Here is a 20284-nt window from a genome sequence, read left to right on the forward strand (position 1 = left end):
TGTATCCCACTTATATAATGTCTGTATAATTCACTCGGTAATATGGAATGTTATGAATGTACATGGTTTGAGAAATTTACAAATAAATAATGTATCTTGAACCAAAGATTAGGGTCCGGTTCCACGAAGCGATCATAGCGCTAAGATCACATTAAGTGCAGAATGTAGTCATCCACTTTCGGTGATCTTAGCACTAAGATCGCTTCGTGGAACGGGGCGTTGAAAAATAGCAGGGTAATGTAATCTTCCATCAAATGAGTTTGAGGTACAAGCAACAATAGTACTATTAAAATACCATTTGTCATCTCCACGACGATATTAGTTTCTAACATAATCACAATATCTCATCTTTAGAGTCAATAGAAATTAAACGTCTTGTTATTTACTATTCACACATTAACCTTTTGAAGTTAACTTCACTAACATTTTACATGTATATTCTTGTTTATTATAATTTAAATACAACTGTCTAGGTAGTAAGTATACATACCCAAATGTATACACTTTTTGTGATATTAAGGCATTGAAACACTGTAGTGACATGTAACAGTGTTTAGTCCTAATAAATTAATATGCTTTTATTTATTGCACAGTTATCATACAATGTACCCAAGACGTAGAAACTAGTAGAGGAAGGAAGGAAATGGTTTATTTAACGACGCACTCAACACATTCTATTTACGGTTATATGGCATCGGGACGACACAAATATTGAGGGAGGAAACCCGCTGTCGCCACTTCATGGGCTTATCTTTATCTTTAAAATTATTTCCGTGCTTATATCCAATTAAGGTTCAAGCACACTGTCCTGGGCACACATCTCATCTATCTGGGCTGTCTGTCCAGGGCCCCGTTCCACGAAGCGATCTTAGTGCTAAGATCACCTTAGTGCATAAGGTAGCTATGCACTTAAGGTGATCTTAAGGCTAAGATCGCTTTGTGGAACGGGGCCCAGGACAGTGGAGTAGTTAATGGTTAGTGAGAGAGAATAGGGTGTAGTTGTCTTACCCATTGAGTGGTTAAAACTCGCTCTGAGTGAGAGTCGGTACAGGGCTGTGAACCCTGTACCTACCAGCCTTATGTCCGATGGCCTACCCACGAAACCACCGAGGCCTGTGCTTAATGGGCTACTCTTTTCGATTAGCAGCAAGGGATCTTTTTTATGTACCGTCCCATAGACAGGATAGCACATGCCACGACCTTTGATGTACCAGTCGTGGTGCACTGGCTGGAGCGAGTAATAGCCCAATGGCCCTACCGATGGGGATCGATCGATTGAGCGAGCGTTTTACCAGTGGGCTATGTCTCGCCCATAAACTAGTAGAGGATACAATATTTAAATATATATATATATATATATATATATATATATATATATATATATATATATATATATATATATATATATATATATATATATATATATATATATAAACAATAATATTCACAAAATTCTTTAACTATCTATTTGTTTTGCAGGAATGTTAAATGTAATGAGTCACAGTTTTTACATTTGCTCCATCTAAACGAGTTGATACATTGCTGATGATTTTATTACATAATGTTAGCCATTATTGACAGTAAGGCAAAAACAATAAAGAATACAATAGATAATCTGATATGAAAGAAATCTATTCAGGCTGTCACGAGATTTACAGATCTGTGCTTTGAACAATGAGACGCCCAGTGATCAATCAACTAGTTTTATATTTTATTTATTGTTTCCTTCACAGGAAAAAAACCCCTAAAAGAAAGATGACACAAGAAAAGACAAAGAAAGAAACCGTTTGTTAGAGTGCAATATTGTCATTACTGAAACATATGGTGATAATAGCCTACAGTGTATCACGACACATCAAAGTCTTAATAGATTGATGTAGATGAACGAAATGCAAAGTGAAGGGGGGGGGGAGAGGGCAGGCCCTACCTCTCCTTCAGGTGCCAATACCATGAAACGAGCACATTTAATAATATGAAAATGGAAAACAAATTCTCATATATACATACACACATGCAGCAATTATTAAAATAGGATCAAATTCAGAATTACAAGACAAAAAATGCGTCGCCAGATTCAGAATTATAAGACAAAAATGCGTCGCCAGATTCAGAATTATAAGACAAAAATGCGTCGCCAGATTCAGAATTATAAGACAAAAATGCGTCGCCAGATTCAGAATTATAAGACAAAAATGCGTCGCCAGATTCAGAATTATAATACACAAATGCGTCGCCAGATTCAGAATTATAATACACAAAAAATGCGTCAGGGCAATAGGGCAATAGGGGAACTTAAACGCCACATTTAATTTACTTACCAACTTTGAATATGCTATTTTAGTGATAATTGACCTATGGGCCTAACATTTTCACTGAAAGTGGCAAATATCCACATCCACATAGTAATTGGCATAAATACGTTTGAGACTCCATTCTATTTAAATAATTCCTTATTCTGTAGGGTTATTGGGGTTGTTTTTTAGCCCCCACCCCCAACCCATATATATATATATATATACTATATATTATGACTAGATAAATTCTATAGTTTCGATATGTGTACGTATACGTTTTCATGTATGCGTATGCATATGCGTATGTGTGTTTGGATATGTTTATATATTTTCACCAGTCTAAACAGCGACTGATATACTAGTTCTTGAATATAGGTTAAAACTGAAAATAAGCAAACTTGTTTTAATGAGATAGTTTTGTTTGTTGTTTTACAGCATCACTAAAAACAAGATGAAGAATCACCAAAGGTTTAAAAATAAAACAAACACTGTAGATTGCGCTTAAAATATTAAATTTATGTCACCCCTCACCCACCCTCAATTTTTGTTATGCACTTTTCAATATTTACAGTCACGTATGTAATTAATGTATTGTTTATATGTGTTGGTAGGTGCACAACTCATTTCAGTTCAGTTTATTCTTATGCTTATATCCGCTTATTTTTAATACGATATGCCAAGGATACTTTGTATTGAATACTAGTTGAATCATACGTCACTGATACTGTATTCCAAGTACTAGTTGAATCATACGTCAGTGATACTGTATTCCAAGTACAATAGGACAGCATTTGCATTGTATACTAGTTGGATCATACGTCAGTTATACTGTATTTCAAGTACAATAGGACAGCATTTGCATTGTGTACTAGTTGAATTATACGTCACTGATACTGTATTCCAAGTACTAGTTGAATCATACGTCAGTGATACTGTATTCCAAGTACAACAGGACAGCATTTGCATTACATATACTGGTTGAATCATACGACAGTGACACTGTATTTCCAATAGAATCGTATGTGCATTTGCGTTATTAAAAACAAAAATCTGATTCATATAGTAATCTTTGTTTGACACCCAGTGTGAAGTGTATTTTGTGCTGGTGTATTGTTAAACATTCAATCATACATGCATTCATTCATCAATCATTCGTTCATGAACACTAGTTGAATCGTACCTCAGTGGTACTGTATTTCTAGTATACTAATACAGCATTTGCACTGAACACTAGCTGAATCGTACCTCAGTGGCACTGTATTTCTAGTATACTAATACAGCATTTGCACTGAACACTAGTTGAATCGTACCTCAGTGGCACTGTATTTCTAGTATACTAATGCAGCATTTGCACTGAACACTAGCTGAATCGTACCTCAGTGGCACTGTATTTCCAGTATACTAATGCAGCATTTGCATTGAACACTAGTTGAATCGTACCTCAGTGGTACTGTATTTCTAGTATACTAATACAGCATTTGCACTGAACACTAGCTGAATCGTACCTCAGTGGCACTGTATTTCCAGTATACTAATACAGCATTTGCACTGTACACTAGCTGAATCGTACCTCAGTGGCACTGTATTTCCAGTATACTAATACAGCATTTGCACTGTACACTAGCTGAATCGTACCTCAGTGGTACTGTATTTCCAGTATACTAATGCAGCATTTGCACTGTACACTAGCTGAATCGTACCTCAGTGGTACTGTATTTCCAGTATACTAATGCAGCATTTGCACTGTACACTAGCTGAATCGTACCTCAGTGGTACTGTATTTCTAGTATACTAATGCAGCATTTGCACTGAACACTAGCTGAATCGTACCTCAGTGGCACTGTATTTCCAGTATACTAATACAGCATTTGCACTGTACACTAGCTGAATCGTACCTCAGTGGCACTGTATTTCCAGTATACTAATACAGCATTTGCACTGTACACTAGCTGAATCGTACCTCAGTGGCACTGTATTTCCAGTATACTAATACAGCATTTGCACTGTACACTAGCTGAATCGTACCTCAGTGGTACTGTATTTCCAGTATACTAATGCAGCATTTGCACTGTACACTAGCTGAATCGTACCTCAGTGGTACTGTATTTCTAGTATACTAATAAAGCATTTGCACTGAACACTAGCTGAATCGTACCTCAGTGGCACTGTATTTCTAGTATACTAATACAGCATTTGCACTGAACACTAGCTGAATCGTACCTCAGTGGCACTGTATTTCCAGTATACTAATGCAGCATTTGCACTGTACACTAGCTGAATCGTACCTCAGTGGTACTGTATTTCCAGTATACTAATACAGCATTTGCACTGTACACTAGCTGAATCGTACCTCAGTGGTACTGTATTTCCAGTGTACTAATACAGCATTTGCACTGTACACTAGCTGAATCGTACCTCAGTGGTACTGTATTTCCAGTGTACTAATACAGCATTTGCACTGTACACTAGCTGAATCGTACCTCAGTGGCACTGTATTTCCAGTGTACTAATGCAGCATTTGCATTGAACACTAGTTGAATCGTACCTCAGTGGCACTGTATTTCCAGTGTACTAATGCAGCATTTGCATTGAACACTAGTTGAATCGTACCTCAGTGGCACTGTATTTCCAGTATACTAATGCAGCATTTGCACTGTACACTAGCTGAATCGTACCTCAGTGGCACTGTATTTCTAGTATACTAATACAGCATTTGCACTGAACACTAGCTGAATCGTACCTCAGTGGCACTGTATTTCCAGTATACTAATACAGCATTTGCACTGTACACTAGCTGAATCGTACCTCAGTGGCACTGTATTTCCAGTATACTAATACAGCATTTGCACTGTACACTAGCTGAATCGTACCTCAGTGGCACTGTATTTCCAGTATACTAATACAGCATTTGCACTGAACACTAGCTGAATCGTACCTCAGTGGCACTGTATTTCTAGTATACTAATACAGCATTTGCACTGAACACTAGCTGAATCGTACCTCAGTGGCACTGTATTTCCAGTATACTAATGCAGCATTTGCACTGTACACTAGCTGAATCGTACCTCAGTGGTACTGTATTTCCAGTATACTAATGCAGCATTTGCACTGTACACTAGCTGAATCGTACCTCAGTGGTACTGTATTTCCAGTATACTAATACAGCATTTGCACTGTACACTAGCTGAATCGTACCTCAGTGGCACTGTATTTCCAGTGTACTAATGCAGCATTTGCATTGAACACTAGTTGAATCGTACCTCAGTGGCACTGTATTTCCAGTGTACTAATGCAGCATTTGCATTGAACACTAGTTGAATCGTACCTCAGTGGCACTGTATTTCCAGTATACTAATGCAGCATTTGCACTGTACACTAGCTGAATCGTACCTCAGTGGCACTGTATTTCTAGTATACTAATACAGCATTTGCACTGAACACTAGCTGAATCGTACCTCAGTGGCACTGTATTTCCAGTATACTAATACAGCATTTGCACTGTACACTAGCTGAATCGTACCTCAGTGGCACTGTATTTCCAGTATACTAATACAGCATTTGCACTGTACACTAGCTGAATCGTACCTCAGTGGCACTGTATTTCCAGTATACTAATACAGCATTTGCACTGTACACTAGCTGAATCGTACCTCAGTGGTACTGTATTTCCAGTATACTAATGCAGCATTTGCACTGAACACTAGTTGAATCGTACCTCAGTGGGACTGTATTTCCAGTATACTAATACAGCATTTGCACTGAACACTAGCTGAATCGTACCTCAGTGGCACTGTATTTCCAGTATACTAATACAGCATTTGCACTGAACACTAGTTGAATCGTACCTCAGTGGCACTGTATTTCCAGTATACTAATACAGCATTTGCACTGAACACTAGCTGAATCGTACCTCAGTGGCACTGTATTTCCAGTATACTAATACAGCATTTGCACTGTACACTAGCTGAATCGTACCTCAGTGGCACTGTATTTCCAGTATACTAATACAGCATTTGCACTGTACACTAGCTGAATCGTACCTCAGTGGCACTGTATTTCCAGTATACTAATGCAGCATTTGCACTGTACACTAGCTGAATCGTACCTCAGTGGTACTGTATTTCCAGTATACTAATGCAGCATTTGCACTGTACACTAGCTGAATCGTACCTCAGTGGTACTGTATTTCTAGTATACTAATACAGCATTTGCACTGAACACTAGCTGAATCGTACCTCAGTGGCACTGTATTTCTAGTATACTAATACAGCATTTGCACTGAACACTAGCTGAATCGTACCTCAGTGGCACTGTATTTCCAGTATACTAATGCAGCATTTGCACTGTACACTAGCTGAATCGTACCTCAGTGGTACTGTATTTCCAGTATACTAATGCAGCATTTGCACTGTACACTAGCTGAATCGTACCTCAGTGGTACTGTATTTCCAGTATACTAATGCAGCATTTGCACTGTACACTAGCTGAATCGTACCTCAGTGGTACTGTATTTCCAGTGTACTAATACAGCATTTGCACTGTACACTAGCTGAATCGTACCTCAGTGGCACTGTATTTCCAGTGTACTAATGCAGCATTTGCATTGAACACTAGTTGAATCGTACCTCAGTGGCACTGTATTTCCAGTGTACTAATGCAGCATTTGCATTGAACACTAGTTGAATCGTACCTCAGTGGCACTGTATTTCCAGTATACTAATGCAGCATTTGCACTGTACACTAGCTGAATCGTACCTCAGTGGCACTGTATTTCTAGTATACTAATACAGCATTTGCACTGAACACTAGCTGAATCGTACCTCAGTGGCACTGTATTTCCAGTATACTAATACAGCATTTGCACTGTACACTAGCTGAATCGTACCTCAGTGGCACTGTATTTCCAGTATACTAATACAGCATTTGCACTGAACACTAGCTGAATCGTACCTCAGTGGCACTGTATTTCTAGTATACTAATGCAGCATTTGCACTGAACACTAGCTGAATCGTACCTCAGTGGTACTGTATTTCCAGTATACTAATGCAGCATTTGCACTGTACACTAGCTGAATCGTACCTCAGTGGTACTGTATTTCCAGTGTACTAATACAGCATTTGCACTGTACACTAGCTGAATCGTACCTCAGTGGCACTGTATTTCCAGTGTACTAATGCAGCATTTGCATTGAACACTAGTTGAATCGTACCTCAGTGGCACTGTATTTCCAGTGTACTAATGCAGCATTTGCATTGAACACTAGTTGAATCGTACCTCAGTGGCACTGTATTTCCAGTATACTAATGCAGCATTTGCACTGTACACTAGCTGAATCGTACCTCAGTGGCACTGTATTTCTAGTATACTAATACAGCATTTGCACTGAACACTAGCTGAATCGTACCTCAGTGGCACTGTATTTCCAGTATACTAATACAGCATTTGCACTGTACACTAGCTGAATCGTACCTCAGTGGCACTGTATTTCCAGTATACTAATACAGCATTTGCACTGTACACTAGCTGAATCGTACCTCAGTGGCACTGTATTTCCAGTATACTAATACAGCATTTGCACTGTACACTAGCTGAATCGTACCTCAGTGGTACTGTATTTCCAGTATACTAATGCAGCATTTGCACTGAACACTAGTTGAATCGTACCTCAGTGGGACTGTATTTCCAGTATACTAATACAGCATTTGCACTGAACACTAGCTGAATCGTACCTCAGTGGCACTGTATTTCCAGTATACTAATACAGCATTTGCACTGAACACTAGTTGAATCGTACCTCAGTGGCACTGTATTTCCAGTATACTAATACAGCATTTGCACTGAACACTAGTTGAATGGTACCTCAGTGGCACTGTATTTCCAGTATACTAATACAGCATTTGCACTGAACACTAGTTGAATCGTACCTCAGTGATACTCGATTTCCAGTATAATAATTTTCAGAGATATTGCAGGCTAAAGTCCTGCTAAATATAAATCACGTTTTAATTCTGGAATTACAATTCATTCAGGTACTTTGAAACATTTATTCGTTTACTGGATTCTACCTGAAGATATTTTAGTGATCTTGAAAATGCGTTCATAAGGCAGTATGTTACCATATTTCTCGTTATTTTTGTACCGTAATTAATAATGATATATGCATCTTAAAAATATTTGGCAACAGAAATGTTCTAGAATCTTTTAAATTCCACACATTTCATTTTAAAGTTTTTAAAACATTTTGATTTCTATACAAAGTTATGAAATATACTTACCTTGATTTCTGTATTGTATTGTGTTTTCCCCCACAGCTCTTTACACTGTGGTTTTACAAAATTATATAATAAGTTTTATTTACCTTTGTTTGACATCCACTCCAGCCAGTGCACCACGACTGGTATATCAAATGCCGTGGCATGCGCTATCCTGTCTATGGGATGGTACATACAAAATATCCCTTACTACTAATGGAATGAATGAATGAATGAATGTTTAACGACACCCCAGCACGAAAAATACATCGGCTATTGGGTGTCAAACTATGGTAATGCAAACAAATAAGGTGATGATCAACATCAATATAAAAATTCAAGATTTAAATCAAAACAGTGTAAAAAAGAACTGTGCAAAAATACAAATATCACAGATAGATACTGACTTTTACTCAAAATTTCAATTTGTGCTGTATTGGCCATTCTCAAAGAGAATGTTACACCCCTGCACCACGGTGAAGTTATAACACGCGCAGGGGTACTACTAATGGAAAAATGTAACAGGTTTCTTTTCTTAGACTATATGTCAAAATTACAATAGCCAATGATTAATAAATTAATGTGCTCTAGTGGTGTTGTTAAACAAAACAAACTTTATAAACTTTGTTTGACACCGAATTGCCGATGTGTATTTTGGTGCTGGAGTGTGGTTAAACATTCATTCATTCGTTAAAAAAATACACCAACATTAAGGGATAGGTTTCGAGTTGTGTAGACAAAAGTTGCATTTTGAGTTGCTACACTCTGAAGTTCAACTAACTACAGGTACTAGTACGTGTAGTTGTAAACAGTGATAGGTCAATTCTATTCGCATCTGGACTTTTTAAGACTTGCCACAAATAAATTCTATGTGGCTATTTACGTCTATCCTTACTGCGAAGTTGTGTATAAACCTCGTGTCGTTTCGGGTACACAAATAAACATACGTTCGTCATTGTGGACAGTATGACGTATATTAGCGATAACAATAGTAAGTGACGAAGATGTGGTGGTGTGTGTGAGTGTGAGTGGTGGGGGGGGGGGGGATGTTGGCCATACTCCACACTGATGTACGACTGGCCTTCCAAGCCTTGACATGCTATAAATCTTCGCCAGGAGGATGTGCTAAACGTAACGCATCTACCTCTGAAGCAGCTACTGAATATGCTAATGTTACTCCGGACCAAAGTAATCTTGATTGATGTCACCTCGGTGACAGCTGCTGGCATGACAGCATTTGTAGTCCTGTCATGAACTGGGAACTATAAAAACGACCCGACAACCGCCGATAATCAGTTTCCTGCTTCCGCTGGATTTATACTGTGTTGAAACCGTCCAAGTCGGTAAGTGATGCTTTCTAAATGCTGTTTGTGGTTTTATTTCTTATTTTAAATTAATGCTGTTTTTGTTTTGTTCTTTGTTTTCGGGTACCTATAGTTATCATTTGTTGATTCATCATAACGAATTAGAGATACATCTGTTAATTTTCACTTTTATAATTTGTTGTCTTTTAAACCACAGTGCTATTTCTAATTTTACTAATCTTTTCTTTATTTTTCTAAAAGATAAAAAAAACCCAAACATTTGTATGTGATTAATATTTATCTACATGCATGTATTTTCACTTTTATAATTTGTTTTGGGGTTTTTTAAATTGCAGATACAGTAATATTGCAAATTTAATGTAATTGATGTTAATTATTTAACTTTGGTTTTAAGATATATTTGGTTAGGCTATATCCTATAATAACAATAACAAAAAACCCGCAACAACAACCTGAATAACATTAAACGTTTAAACTGTTAACTTTAACAAGAACGACGTTTAATTGCAATCTCCAGTTAAAATAAGTTATTTTACAAATCATTAACTTCATGTTCTCATTGATCAAAATTAATCAAACGTAATTGTTAATCTCATTTCACCGTTACATTGTATTTATATACTTGTTTTAAAATAATGTACATAATTTGTATACAAAACGGTTTATTTGTACACAACTTTTCCAGGTTTGTTTTGCCAGTAGGGTCATCTTGCTACAAAATTATGAAATGTCTGATATCCAATAACTGATGCTTAATTAATATGGATGCTCTAGTGGTGTCGTTAACCAAAACAACCTTTCTTTTGTTTCCGCTTCCTTCAATTCAACTCCTCTTCTCCTCTTGTTTCAAAATAGACATAAAACTTAAAATAGTGTTTTATAAAAATGTTTACATGCCGTTGTGTACATATTGCTACATCTTCAGAGATCAGTAACCTGTTTTCATTAATTGCCAGGCAGAGGCGTAGCCCAGTGGTAAAACGTTCACCTGGTGCGCGGTCGGTGAGGGATCGATTCCCATTGGGCTATTTCTCGTTCTAGCCAGTGCCCCACGACTGGTTTGTCATAGGCCGTGGTATGTGCTACTCTGTCTGTGGGATAGTACCTATAAAATATCCCTTGCTACTAATGAAAAAAAAAATGTCTTGCTCTAGTGGTATTGTTAAACAAAACGAAATTTAACCGTAACTTTTCATTGTTTTCAGTCTCGGGTATTTGGAAGAAGATTCACGATGTCTAGAGTCGTGTTGTGTCTCGTGTTTTACACTCTTACCTCAGGTGTAATTGGACAGTCGAGCACCGCGGGATCGGAAAAAACAGCAAGTATGACATCCTTCCATTTTAGTTATTATTTTAATTTCCTATTCATAAACACTTACAGGTTAAGCATGCTGCCATAGGCATACACCATGACTAATTGCTAGTGGTTAATTAGAAAGAACTCGATGAATTATGATTGCATTTGTGAACCATTACGGATTCGAAAAGCCCTAAAAACAACACTCTGGAAGCTCCTTAACACCACCATTATCTTTTAAAATTATAACAATTCATCACGTTTTTGGCATAAGATTTATAATTATAGCAATGCTTATAATGAAATTTATTTCTCAATGTGAAGTGAGAGTACGCCAATAAATTGTATGTTTATTTTATACATTTATGTACAAAAGTTACACTATTTTGTTTCACTGTAGTAGTAGTAGTAGTAGTAGTACTTAATATATAAATATAAGATTTTTCAAACATGAAACAGACTGAATCAATTGAAAAGGGACAAACACGTAAAACATACACAGTCCTCATTATGTATCTCAGTCTAGTCAACTGAACTGTGTCCCCAGGACAGCGTGCTTGAATCTTAATTGGATATATGCCGTCAAATAGTTATAAGTAAGTAAGTAAATAAGTAAGTAAGTATGTAATTATGTGTGTTAATCATGGAAGTTTGATTAGATTCACCAATAGAGTTACATGTATTGTTTTTCTTTTACTTTCACAGCCAATCCAAAATTTGGAGGTGGTCAAACATCGGTGGCAAGGCAAGGTTAATTAGAAAGAACTCGATATATTATGATTACGGATTCAAAAAGCCCAAAAAACAACACTCTGGAAGCTCCTTAATACCACCATTATGTTTTAAAAGTATAACAATTCATCACGTTCATTGCATAAGATTTATAGTTATAGCAACGCTTATAATAAAATATATTTCTCAATGTGAAGTGAGCGTACGCCAATAAATTGTATGTTTATATTATACATATATATACAAAAGGTACACTATTTTGTTTCACTGTTGTAGTATTATTACTTAATATATAAATATTTGTCAAACATGAAATAGACTGAGTCAATTGAAAAAGGACAAACACATAAAACATACACAGTCCTCATTATGTGTGTTCTGTCCCGGAGACTCAGTCTAGTCAGCTGCACTATGACCCCAGGACACCGTGCTTGAATCTCAATTGGATATAGGCACATTAAATAATTATAAGTAAGTAATTATGTGTGTTAATCGTGGAAGTTAACGCATTCTTTGTAAGTTTGATTAGATGCACCAACATAGTTACATGTTTTGTTTTCCTTCTACTTTTGCAGCCAATCCAAAAGTTGGAGGCAGTCAACCATATGTGGCAAGGCAACCCATGTCGTCCTCCGGTTCCGGCATGTCTGGTCTCGGCTTGTTAGGTCTGGCTTCGGGTAGTGACCTTATGAGAGACATGGCCATGATGAGCATGATGACAAACCGAGGCCAGGCGCAGTCAGCCCCAGTGGGTCAGAGATCAGGAGGAGGAGGAATGGGTGGTCTGGGTAGTGGAGCAATGGGAGCGCTGGCACTCACAGGAGGACTGGGGGACAGTTTCCGTCAACTTGCTGGGCTATCAATGATGACAAAGCCAGGCATGGCCTCCAGTCCGTTAGGCATGATGGCTGCTGGAAGTATCTTCGATCTTGGCTTTGGAATGGGAGACAACATGTTACGAAATATGTTGCTGTTTGGCGGTTTAGGCAGACAGCAGCAGCCTTACTCCAACCAGCCAGGTGGACGAGGAGGTGGCGGTGGACTTTTCGGGATGAGGCAAAGTAGTAGCCAGAGTATATTGCCGTTGTTGTTTATGGATGGATGGTGAAATGATCCACGGACATACATTACCAAGACTTAGTGTGTAACCATGGATGTTTTGTTCCTGTCTGTGGTAACGCAAACCTAGGCAACAAAAATATAGCAAATGCATCGAAAGCGAGTAGTGTTTGAAAACGATGACTGTGAGCTTGTTGAGATACCGACAGTAAAATCAGGTGACGGTTCATATTCATGTATTAACAAAAAACCCTGGTTAGATAGCTCTGAAGCTACTTTCGAAAATGATCTAATCAGAGATTCTATGCAATTTCATTTTTTAAATTATTATTACTTCGAAATATATTTCCAACGTTATGTTTGTTTTGTTTCTTTTTTTGTGCTTAATGTTTTTTTTCTCTTTTTTTCTGAATTGTTTATTATTATTATTGTTGTTGTTTTATCATTGCAAAAATAATAATAAAAATACTTGTGTACCTACAATCACAGTGTTTGTTGAGTATTTATATATAATTGTATTAAAACTGTTTATTAAAAATATAAAATACAAAAAGAAGCAATAGGCCCTATTGATATCAGTGAATAAAGCAAGACAATTCTAGCTCATTTTAAACTACCATTTCATGATGTGTAACAGGTTTTAAAAAGTTGTTTAACGACACCACTAGAGCCCATTGATTAATTAATCATGGGCTATTGGATGTCAAACATGTGGTAATTCTGACTCGTAAGTCACCACAGAAAACCAGCTAAAACATATATTAGCAGCACAGGTTCTGTACGACACTATGTGACTTGATTCAGGACATGTGAGTAAGGAAACCGTTAACAGTAAGGGTTCTTTTATGTGCACTTTCCCACGGATACCACATAGCATGACCTTTGATATAACAGTAGCAGGATACTGGTTGGGACAGGAAAAGCCTAATGGGTCAGCCGAGAAGACTCGATCCTACATCCCAAGCAACTGAAGCGATCGCTCTACCAACTGAATTAAATCCCGCCTCCGAAGATTAAATTTAAAATTAAAAATAAAATTAAAAAGATCTGCTGAGACCATATTTAGAATTAACATATGCCTGGCACCAATGTCTGTCCGTGAAAGCGAACGGTTTTATGCCCGACCTGTATCCAGGTCTGCTTTCTTTGATATTACTACCAATGTACATTATATGTTTTACTTGGGTGTAGTTTTCGCTCATTTGCATCCCGAAGATATTCAGTCGGAGAAATATCACGTGAACTAGCAACCAGGGCCCCGTTCCACGAAGCGATCTTAGCACTAAGATCACCTTAGTGCGTAAGGTAGCTATGCACTTAAGGTGATCTTAGGGCTAAGATCGCTTTGTGGAACGGGGCCCTGGGCCCATATTTTTGAAGATATCGTATGCTAGTGTCAAACTACTAACTGTCACGATAAAGTCGGAGTTTGGGAAATTAAAATGCAACCGTTGAGTTGGCCAAATTCGTCATTGACAGTCTGAGCCTAGTATTAGCGCTATAATATCGTAAAATTACCTTAAGCTAGGACGTCACTGTGGCGCGTGCTGTAGTAACGTCATGGCCTAAGATGGGTTTACGATATGCTAGCGCTAAAGTTCAAAATATGTTTAGGAAACCCTCTACATTTTCCATTAGTAGCAAGGGATGTTTTATATGCACCGTCCCACAGACAGGACAGCACATACCACGGCCTTTGATATACCAGTTGTGGTGCACTGGCTAGAACGAGAAATAGCCTAATGGACCCACCGACGGGGATCGATCTCAAACCGACCTGTCTGTGGGATGGTGCATATCCCATCTTAAAGTCGGAGAAAATGGAAACCTACGCCCATGACACGCGTGCGCTATAGCAGCTTTCTCTGTATGTGCACTTAAAACCCTATGACTATGACTAATGGAACAATGCAGCAGGGTTTTTTTCTCAGACTATTTGGCAAATATACCAAATGTTTGACATCCAATAGCCGATGATTCATAAATCAATGTGCTCTAGTGGTGCTGTGACGGAACATGCTCTTAATTTGTTTTCGCCTGTGGCGATATTAATTGTTTTAGAGGGCCGTGTGCAGTTCCATTATGCACTTAAGCCCAGATGGGCAACTTGTTACGTGATACCTCTGCGCGACGGTCGTCGAGCTTTTCAAATATACACCCAGCGCAGATGCGGAGGCCATGTGGCCAGTAGTTACGTAATACCTCCGCGAGTGCGGTTTTTACAACCGTGATTTTGGCGACTAGGCGTCAGTGAGTCTGACCATCTGAGAAAAAAAACATACCGCTTGGCCGCGGTGGAAATAGCACTTGTAGGGATTCGGTGCCGCGATGTACCCCCAAGCGATATTTGGTTTTTTAATAAATAGCTAGGGTTTTAGAGATATCGGGGAGAAAACATAGGAAGGCTCCAGGGGATCGCTGTCCGTCCGGACTGGTAAATACTTTTATTTCTGCTCTGTGTATAACCTTGATGTGATTGATGTGACTTTAAATATTTTAATACTGTATTATACCAATATTATTTAGACGGTGCTGCCGGTCATCTGACGCAGTATACTGTAGGCTCACCGTTCTGATATATATATATATATATATATATATATATATATATTATATATATATATATATATATATATATATATATATATATATATATATATATATATATATTATATATATATATATATATATATATATATATATATATATAAAGCTTAGCCAGTCATCCTAGAGGACCTAGGTAAACTGTAGGTTAGTGTCTTTATTGTGACAGGTACCAGTATTAAGTCTGTATTACAAGGTTATTGAATGAGTAGTTAGGGTTAATTAAAAATTAACCAGTTAGGAATAGAGTTGTAATTCCTTTATTAATTAAGTTCCCCTGGAAGCGTTTCTCCATTATCACACGTGTGTGTGTTAGCGTTTCTCAATTATCACACGTTACTGAACGAGTAGTAAGGGTTAATTAAAAATTAACCAGTTAGGAATAGAGTTGTAATTCCTTTATTAATTAAGTTCTCCTGGAAGCGTTTCTCAATTATGACACGTGTGGGTGTTGTGTCACGGTGAAGTGATTAGCATATTGTGTAAACTAGACACCTAGAGATTAACTAATTAATTGATGAGTTCTGGGTTGTTATTATTTGTTGTTGTTAATTAACTACTGCGGCAGTACATTTGTCAGCGTAGGTTAATACAGATTCCAAAGTGTATTGTGTTTTTGTTGTGTTTTCTAGTGAACTAAACGTGCTATAATAATATATACTTTATATAAGATCTTATCTCTGATCATACCTAGACGAGCCAGCGGGTATAACTGCCTGTTACAGAGAGATCTAATAGATATACAGTTAGGAGAGATATTTGGACAATCGTGTTTCATTCAGTTACGGGTATTATAGGATCCCCGTGACAGGTGCCGTTAAACAAAACAAACTTTAAACTTTTACACTGTGAGGTAGCATAGTGTGGCAAGGCTCTCTTGAGCTAAACAAAAGATACGTACAAGATATCATTGTACTGCAATGTGATGGGAGGTCCTTTTAAATATCTTATTAACTAGTGTGGAAAGACATTAATGGTTACAACATCGAACTTGCCATAGCCCAGTGGTAAAGCGTTCGCAGGCTTCGCAGTAGGTCTTAGATAATTTCTCCGTCATTTGGTCCATTGAAGTATTTCTCGTTCCAGCCAGTGCACCCCAACTGGTGTATCAAAGGCCGTGGGATGGGGCATATAAAATATCCCTTGTTACTAATGGAAAAATATAGCGGGTTTCATCTCCCACAATCTAACTCTTCTTTTTACTGTATTAAATGGTACAAAATTATACATACATATATGCATCATGCACGCACGCACGCCCGCACCCATGCACATACATACATACATACATACATACATACATACATACATACATACATAGATACATCAATACATACATTGATAGAGCGTATCGTGGTTAGCCTTGCAATTTGCGGGCGAATCGGTGCCACAGGTTCGAGTCCCAGCAACGGCATGGGACAATTTGTGAGGCCAGAAAGGATTTAATTATCCCCTGCGCCAGTGCGTTAATATCTATGTGTGTAATAGTCAACCTCGACATACATACAATATATAGATATTCATACATCAATACATACATGCATACGTGGTTAGTCTTGCAATTTGCGAGCAATTCGGTGCCACAGGTTCGAGTCCCAGCAACGGCATGGGACAATTTGTGAGGCCAAAAAGGATTTAATTATCCCCTGCGCCAGTGCGTTAATATCTATGTATGTAATAGTCAACCTCGACATACATACACTATATAGATATTCATACATCAATACATACATACATGCATACACGTAAACGGGATTGACCGCGTAGATTGTAGGCTCCATGCATGCAGTTGAGTTAAAGAGCATCCTTTTTATGGATGCCTCAATAGCTCAGAGCGCATCGTGGTTAGTCTTGCAATTTGCGGGCAATTCGGTGCCACAGGTTCGAGTCTCAGCAACGGCATGGGACAATTTGTGAGGCCAGAAAGGATTTAATTATCCCCTGTGCGTTAATATTTATGTATGTAACAGTCAACTTCGACATACATACAATATATAGATATTCATACATCAATACATACTAGCCAGTGCCAGGTCTGCCCACTGTTTGATGCATGTAAGCGGGATCGACCGCGTAGATTGTAGGCCCCATGCATATGGTTGAGTTAAAGAACTTCCTTTTTATGGAAGCTTCGATAGCTCAGAGCGTATCGTGGTTAGCCTTGCAATTTGCGGGCGAATCGGTGCCACAGGTTCGAGTCCCAGCAACGGCATGGGACAATTTGTGAGACCAGAAAGGATTTATTTATCCCCTGCGCCAGTGCGTTAATATCTATGTATGTAATAGTCAACCTCGACATACATACAATATATAGATATTCATACATCAATACATACTAGCCAGTGCCAGGTCTGCCCACTGTTTGATGCATGTAAGCGGGATCGACCGCGTAGATTGTAGGCCCCATGCATATGGTTGAGTTAAAGAACTTCCTTTTTATGGAAGCTTCGATAGCTCAGAGAGTATCGTGGTTAGCCTTGCAATTTGCGGGCGAATCGGTGCCACAGGTTCGAGTCCCAGCAACGGCATGGGACAATTTGTGAGGCCAGAAAGGATTTAATTATTCCCTGCGCCAGTGCGTTAATATCTATGTATGTAATAGTCAACCTCGACATACATACAATATATAGATATCCATACATCAATACATACATACATGTATACACGTAAGCGGGATTGACCGCGTAGATTGTAGGCTCCATGCATGCATTTGAGTTAAAGAGCATCCTTTTTATGGATAGCTCAATAGCTCAGAGCGCATCGTGGTTAGTCTTGCAATTTGCGGGCAATTCGGTGCCACAGGTTCGAGTCTCAGCATCGGCATGGGACAATTTGTGAGGCCAGAAAGGATTTAATTATCCCCTGTGCGTTAATATTTTGTATGTAAAATCATTGATACAATATATAGCCCCATCAATTACATACATTACGTTTTTTGTCAAATGGGTTGCCTCCCCCATGTCCCGCCCCCAGTTTCAGATCCGGCCAATGAATAAGCGACCCCCTGAACAATTTACAGTCTCGTTTCACTCCTGTCACAGGGATCCTATAATACCCGTAACTGAATAAAACACGATTATCCAAATATCTCTCCTAACTGTATATCTATTATAACTCTCTGTATCGGGCAGTCCAATACCCGAGTGGCTCGGCTCTAGGTATAATCAGAGATAAGATCTTATATAAAGTATATGTAATATAGCACATTTAGTTCACTAGAAAACACAACAAAACACAATACACTTTGGAATGTGTATTAACCTTAAGCTGACAAATATATTTGCCTCAGTTAATTAATTAACAACAACAATAATAATAACAACCCAGAACTAATCAATTAATTAGTTAATCACTAGGTGTCTAGTTTACACAATATTCTAATCACTTCACCGTGATACAACACACACACACACACACACACGTGTGATATTTGAGAAACGCTGCCAGGGGAACTTAATTAATAAAGGAATTACAACTCTATTCCTAACTGGTTAATTTTTAGTCAACCCTGAACTACTCATTCAGTAACCTTGTAATACAGAAATAATACTGGTACATATCACCATAAAGACAATAACCTACAGTTTACCTAGGTCCTCTAGGATGACTGGTTAAGCTTTATTAATTTTAGAACAGTGAAGCCTACAATTTACTTCGTCAGATTACCGGAAACACTGTCTAAATAATATTGGTATAATACAGTATTAAAATATTTAAAGTCACATCAATCACATCAAGGTTATACAACAGAGCAGAAATATATATTTACCACTTCCGGACTGAACTTATATAGATCGTTCAGTGGACGACGTTCCCCCGGAGCCTTCCAATGTTTCTCTCCGATATCTCTAAAATCCTATCTATTTATTCAAAAAATCTAGAGACAGCGAATATCGCCTGGGGGCACAACGCGGTCCCTCGCCTATCATGTGAATTTCCACCACTCCCAGAGTCGATATATTTTCTTAGATGACCAGACATACTGTCGCCAGTTCGCCAGAAATAAAAGGTCGTAAAACAGAACTCGCGGAGGTATTACCTAACTACTGGCCACATGGCCTCCGCATCTGGTCTGGGTGTGTATTAGGGGGTACGGTCGCGCTGAGGTATTACGTAACAAGGTGCCCACCTGGTCTAAGTGCATATTGGGAACAGCTCGACCACCATCGCGCGGGGGTATTACGTAACCACGCCGCACACAGCCCTCTGAAACAATTAACATCGCCACAGGCGAAAAAATATAAGAGCATGTTCCGTTACACACCCCACCTCAAAAAGGATATTTCCTCTACTCTAGGAATAGAGAAATATACTACATTAAAACAAAATGTGCGTTAACCGACGCATCCGGGCATTTACAACACATAGTAATAAGGTGACTACCAGTAATCACACTGAGTCTCTGAGTCCCTGGTATACAATAAAATATATAAAAACAAAACAGAAATCAAGAATGTCAAAACATTATCATAACGTTCAACTTCGGGACAGGGCATCAGCGATTACATTGGATGTGCCCTTGATATGTTCAATGGTAATTGGGAATTCCTGCAGAAGAAGGCTCCATCTCAAAACTCGCTGGTTGGTGGCTTTCATTCTTTGAATGAACGTAAGCGGATTATGATCAGTAAAGACCACCACTTGATGCAATGCCGATTTCACGTAGATCTGAAAATGCTTCAGAGCTTGCACCATGGCCAAAGCTTCCTTCTCTATAGTGG

General features: G+C 38.3%; 2 protein-coding genes across 2 annotated transcripts in view; both read left to right on the forward strand.

The window, feature by feature from the left end:
* Positions 1-954, forward strand: part of LOC121381360 (synaptosomal-associated protein 47-like) — a 30490-nt gene extending 29536 nt beyond the window's left edge. The window contains exon 5 of the transcript XR_005959070.1: positions 926-954. The gene's annotated coding sequence lies outside the window, so the exon portion shown is untranslated. The remainder of the gene's footprint in view (positions 1-925) is intronic.
* An 8779-nt stretch (positions 955-9733) lies between these two features.
* Positions 9734-13390, forward strand: LOC121381265 (uncharacterized PE-PGRS family protein PE_PGRS10-like). Its single transcript, XM_041510507.1, has 3 exons — positions 9734-9889; positions 11077-11194; positions 12476-13390. Exons 2-3 carry the CDS (start codon positions 11104-11106, stop codon positions 13006-13008), a joined length of 624 nt encoding a protein of 207 aa, XP_041366441.1. The 5' UTR covers positions 9734-9889; positions 11077-11103; the 3' UTR covers positions 13009-13390.
* The last annotated feature ends 6894 nt before the right edge of the window (positions 13391-20284 follow it).

This window comes from Gigantopelta aegis, chromosome 9 (genome assembly GCF_016097555.1).
Source record: "Gigantopelta aegis isolate Gae_Host chromosome 9, Gae_host_genome, whole genome shotgun sequence".
In the NCBI taxonomy this organism is placed as follows: Eukaryota; Metazoa; Mollusca; class Gastropoda; order Neomphalida; family Peltospiridae; genus Gigantopelta; species Gigantopelta aegis.

Excerpts from the sequence above, each read along its gene's own strand:
- LOC121381265 (XM_041510507.1), top strand. The coding sequence starts at position 11,104 with ATGTCTAGAGTCGTGTTGTGTCTCGTGTTTTACACTCTTACCTCAGGT. Across the intron at positions 11,195-12,475 it reads GGGATCGGAAAAAACAGCAA|CCAATCCAAAAGTTGGAGGC; the intron begins GTATGACATCCT and ends CTACTTTTGCAG.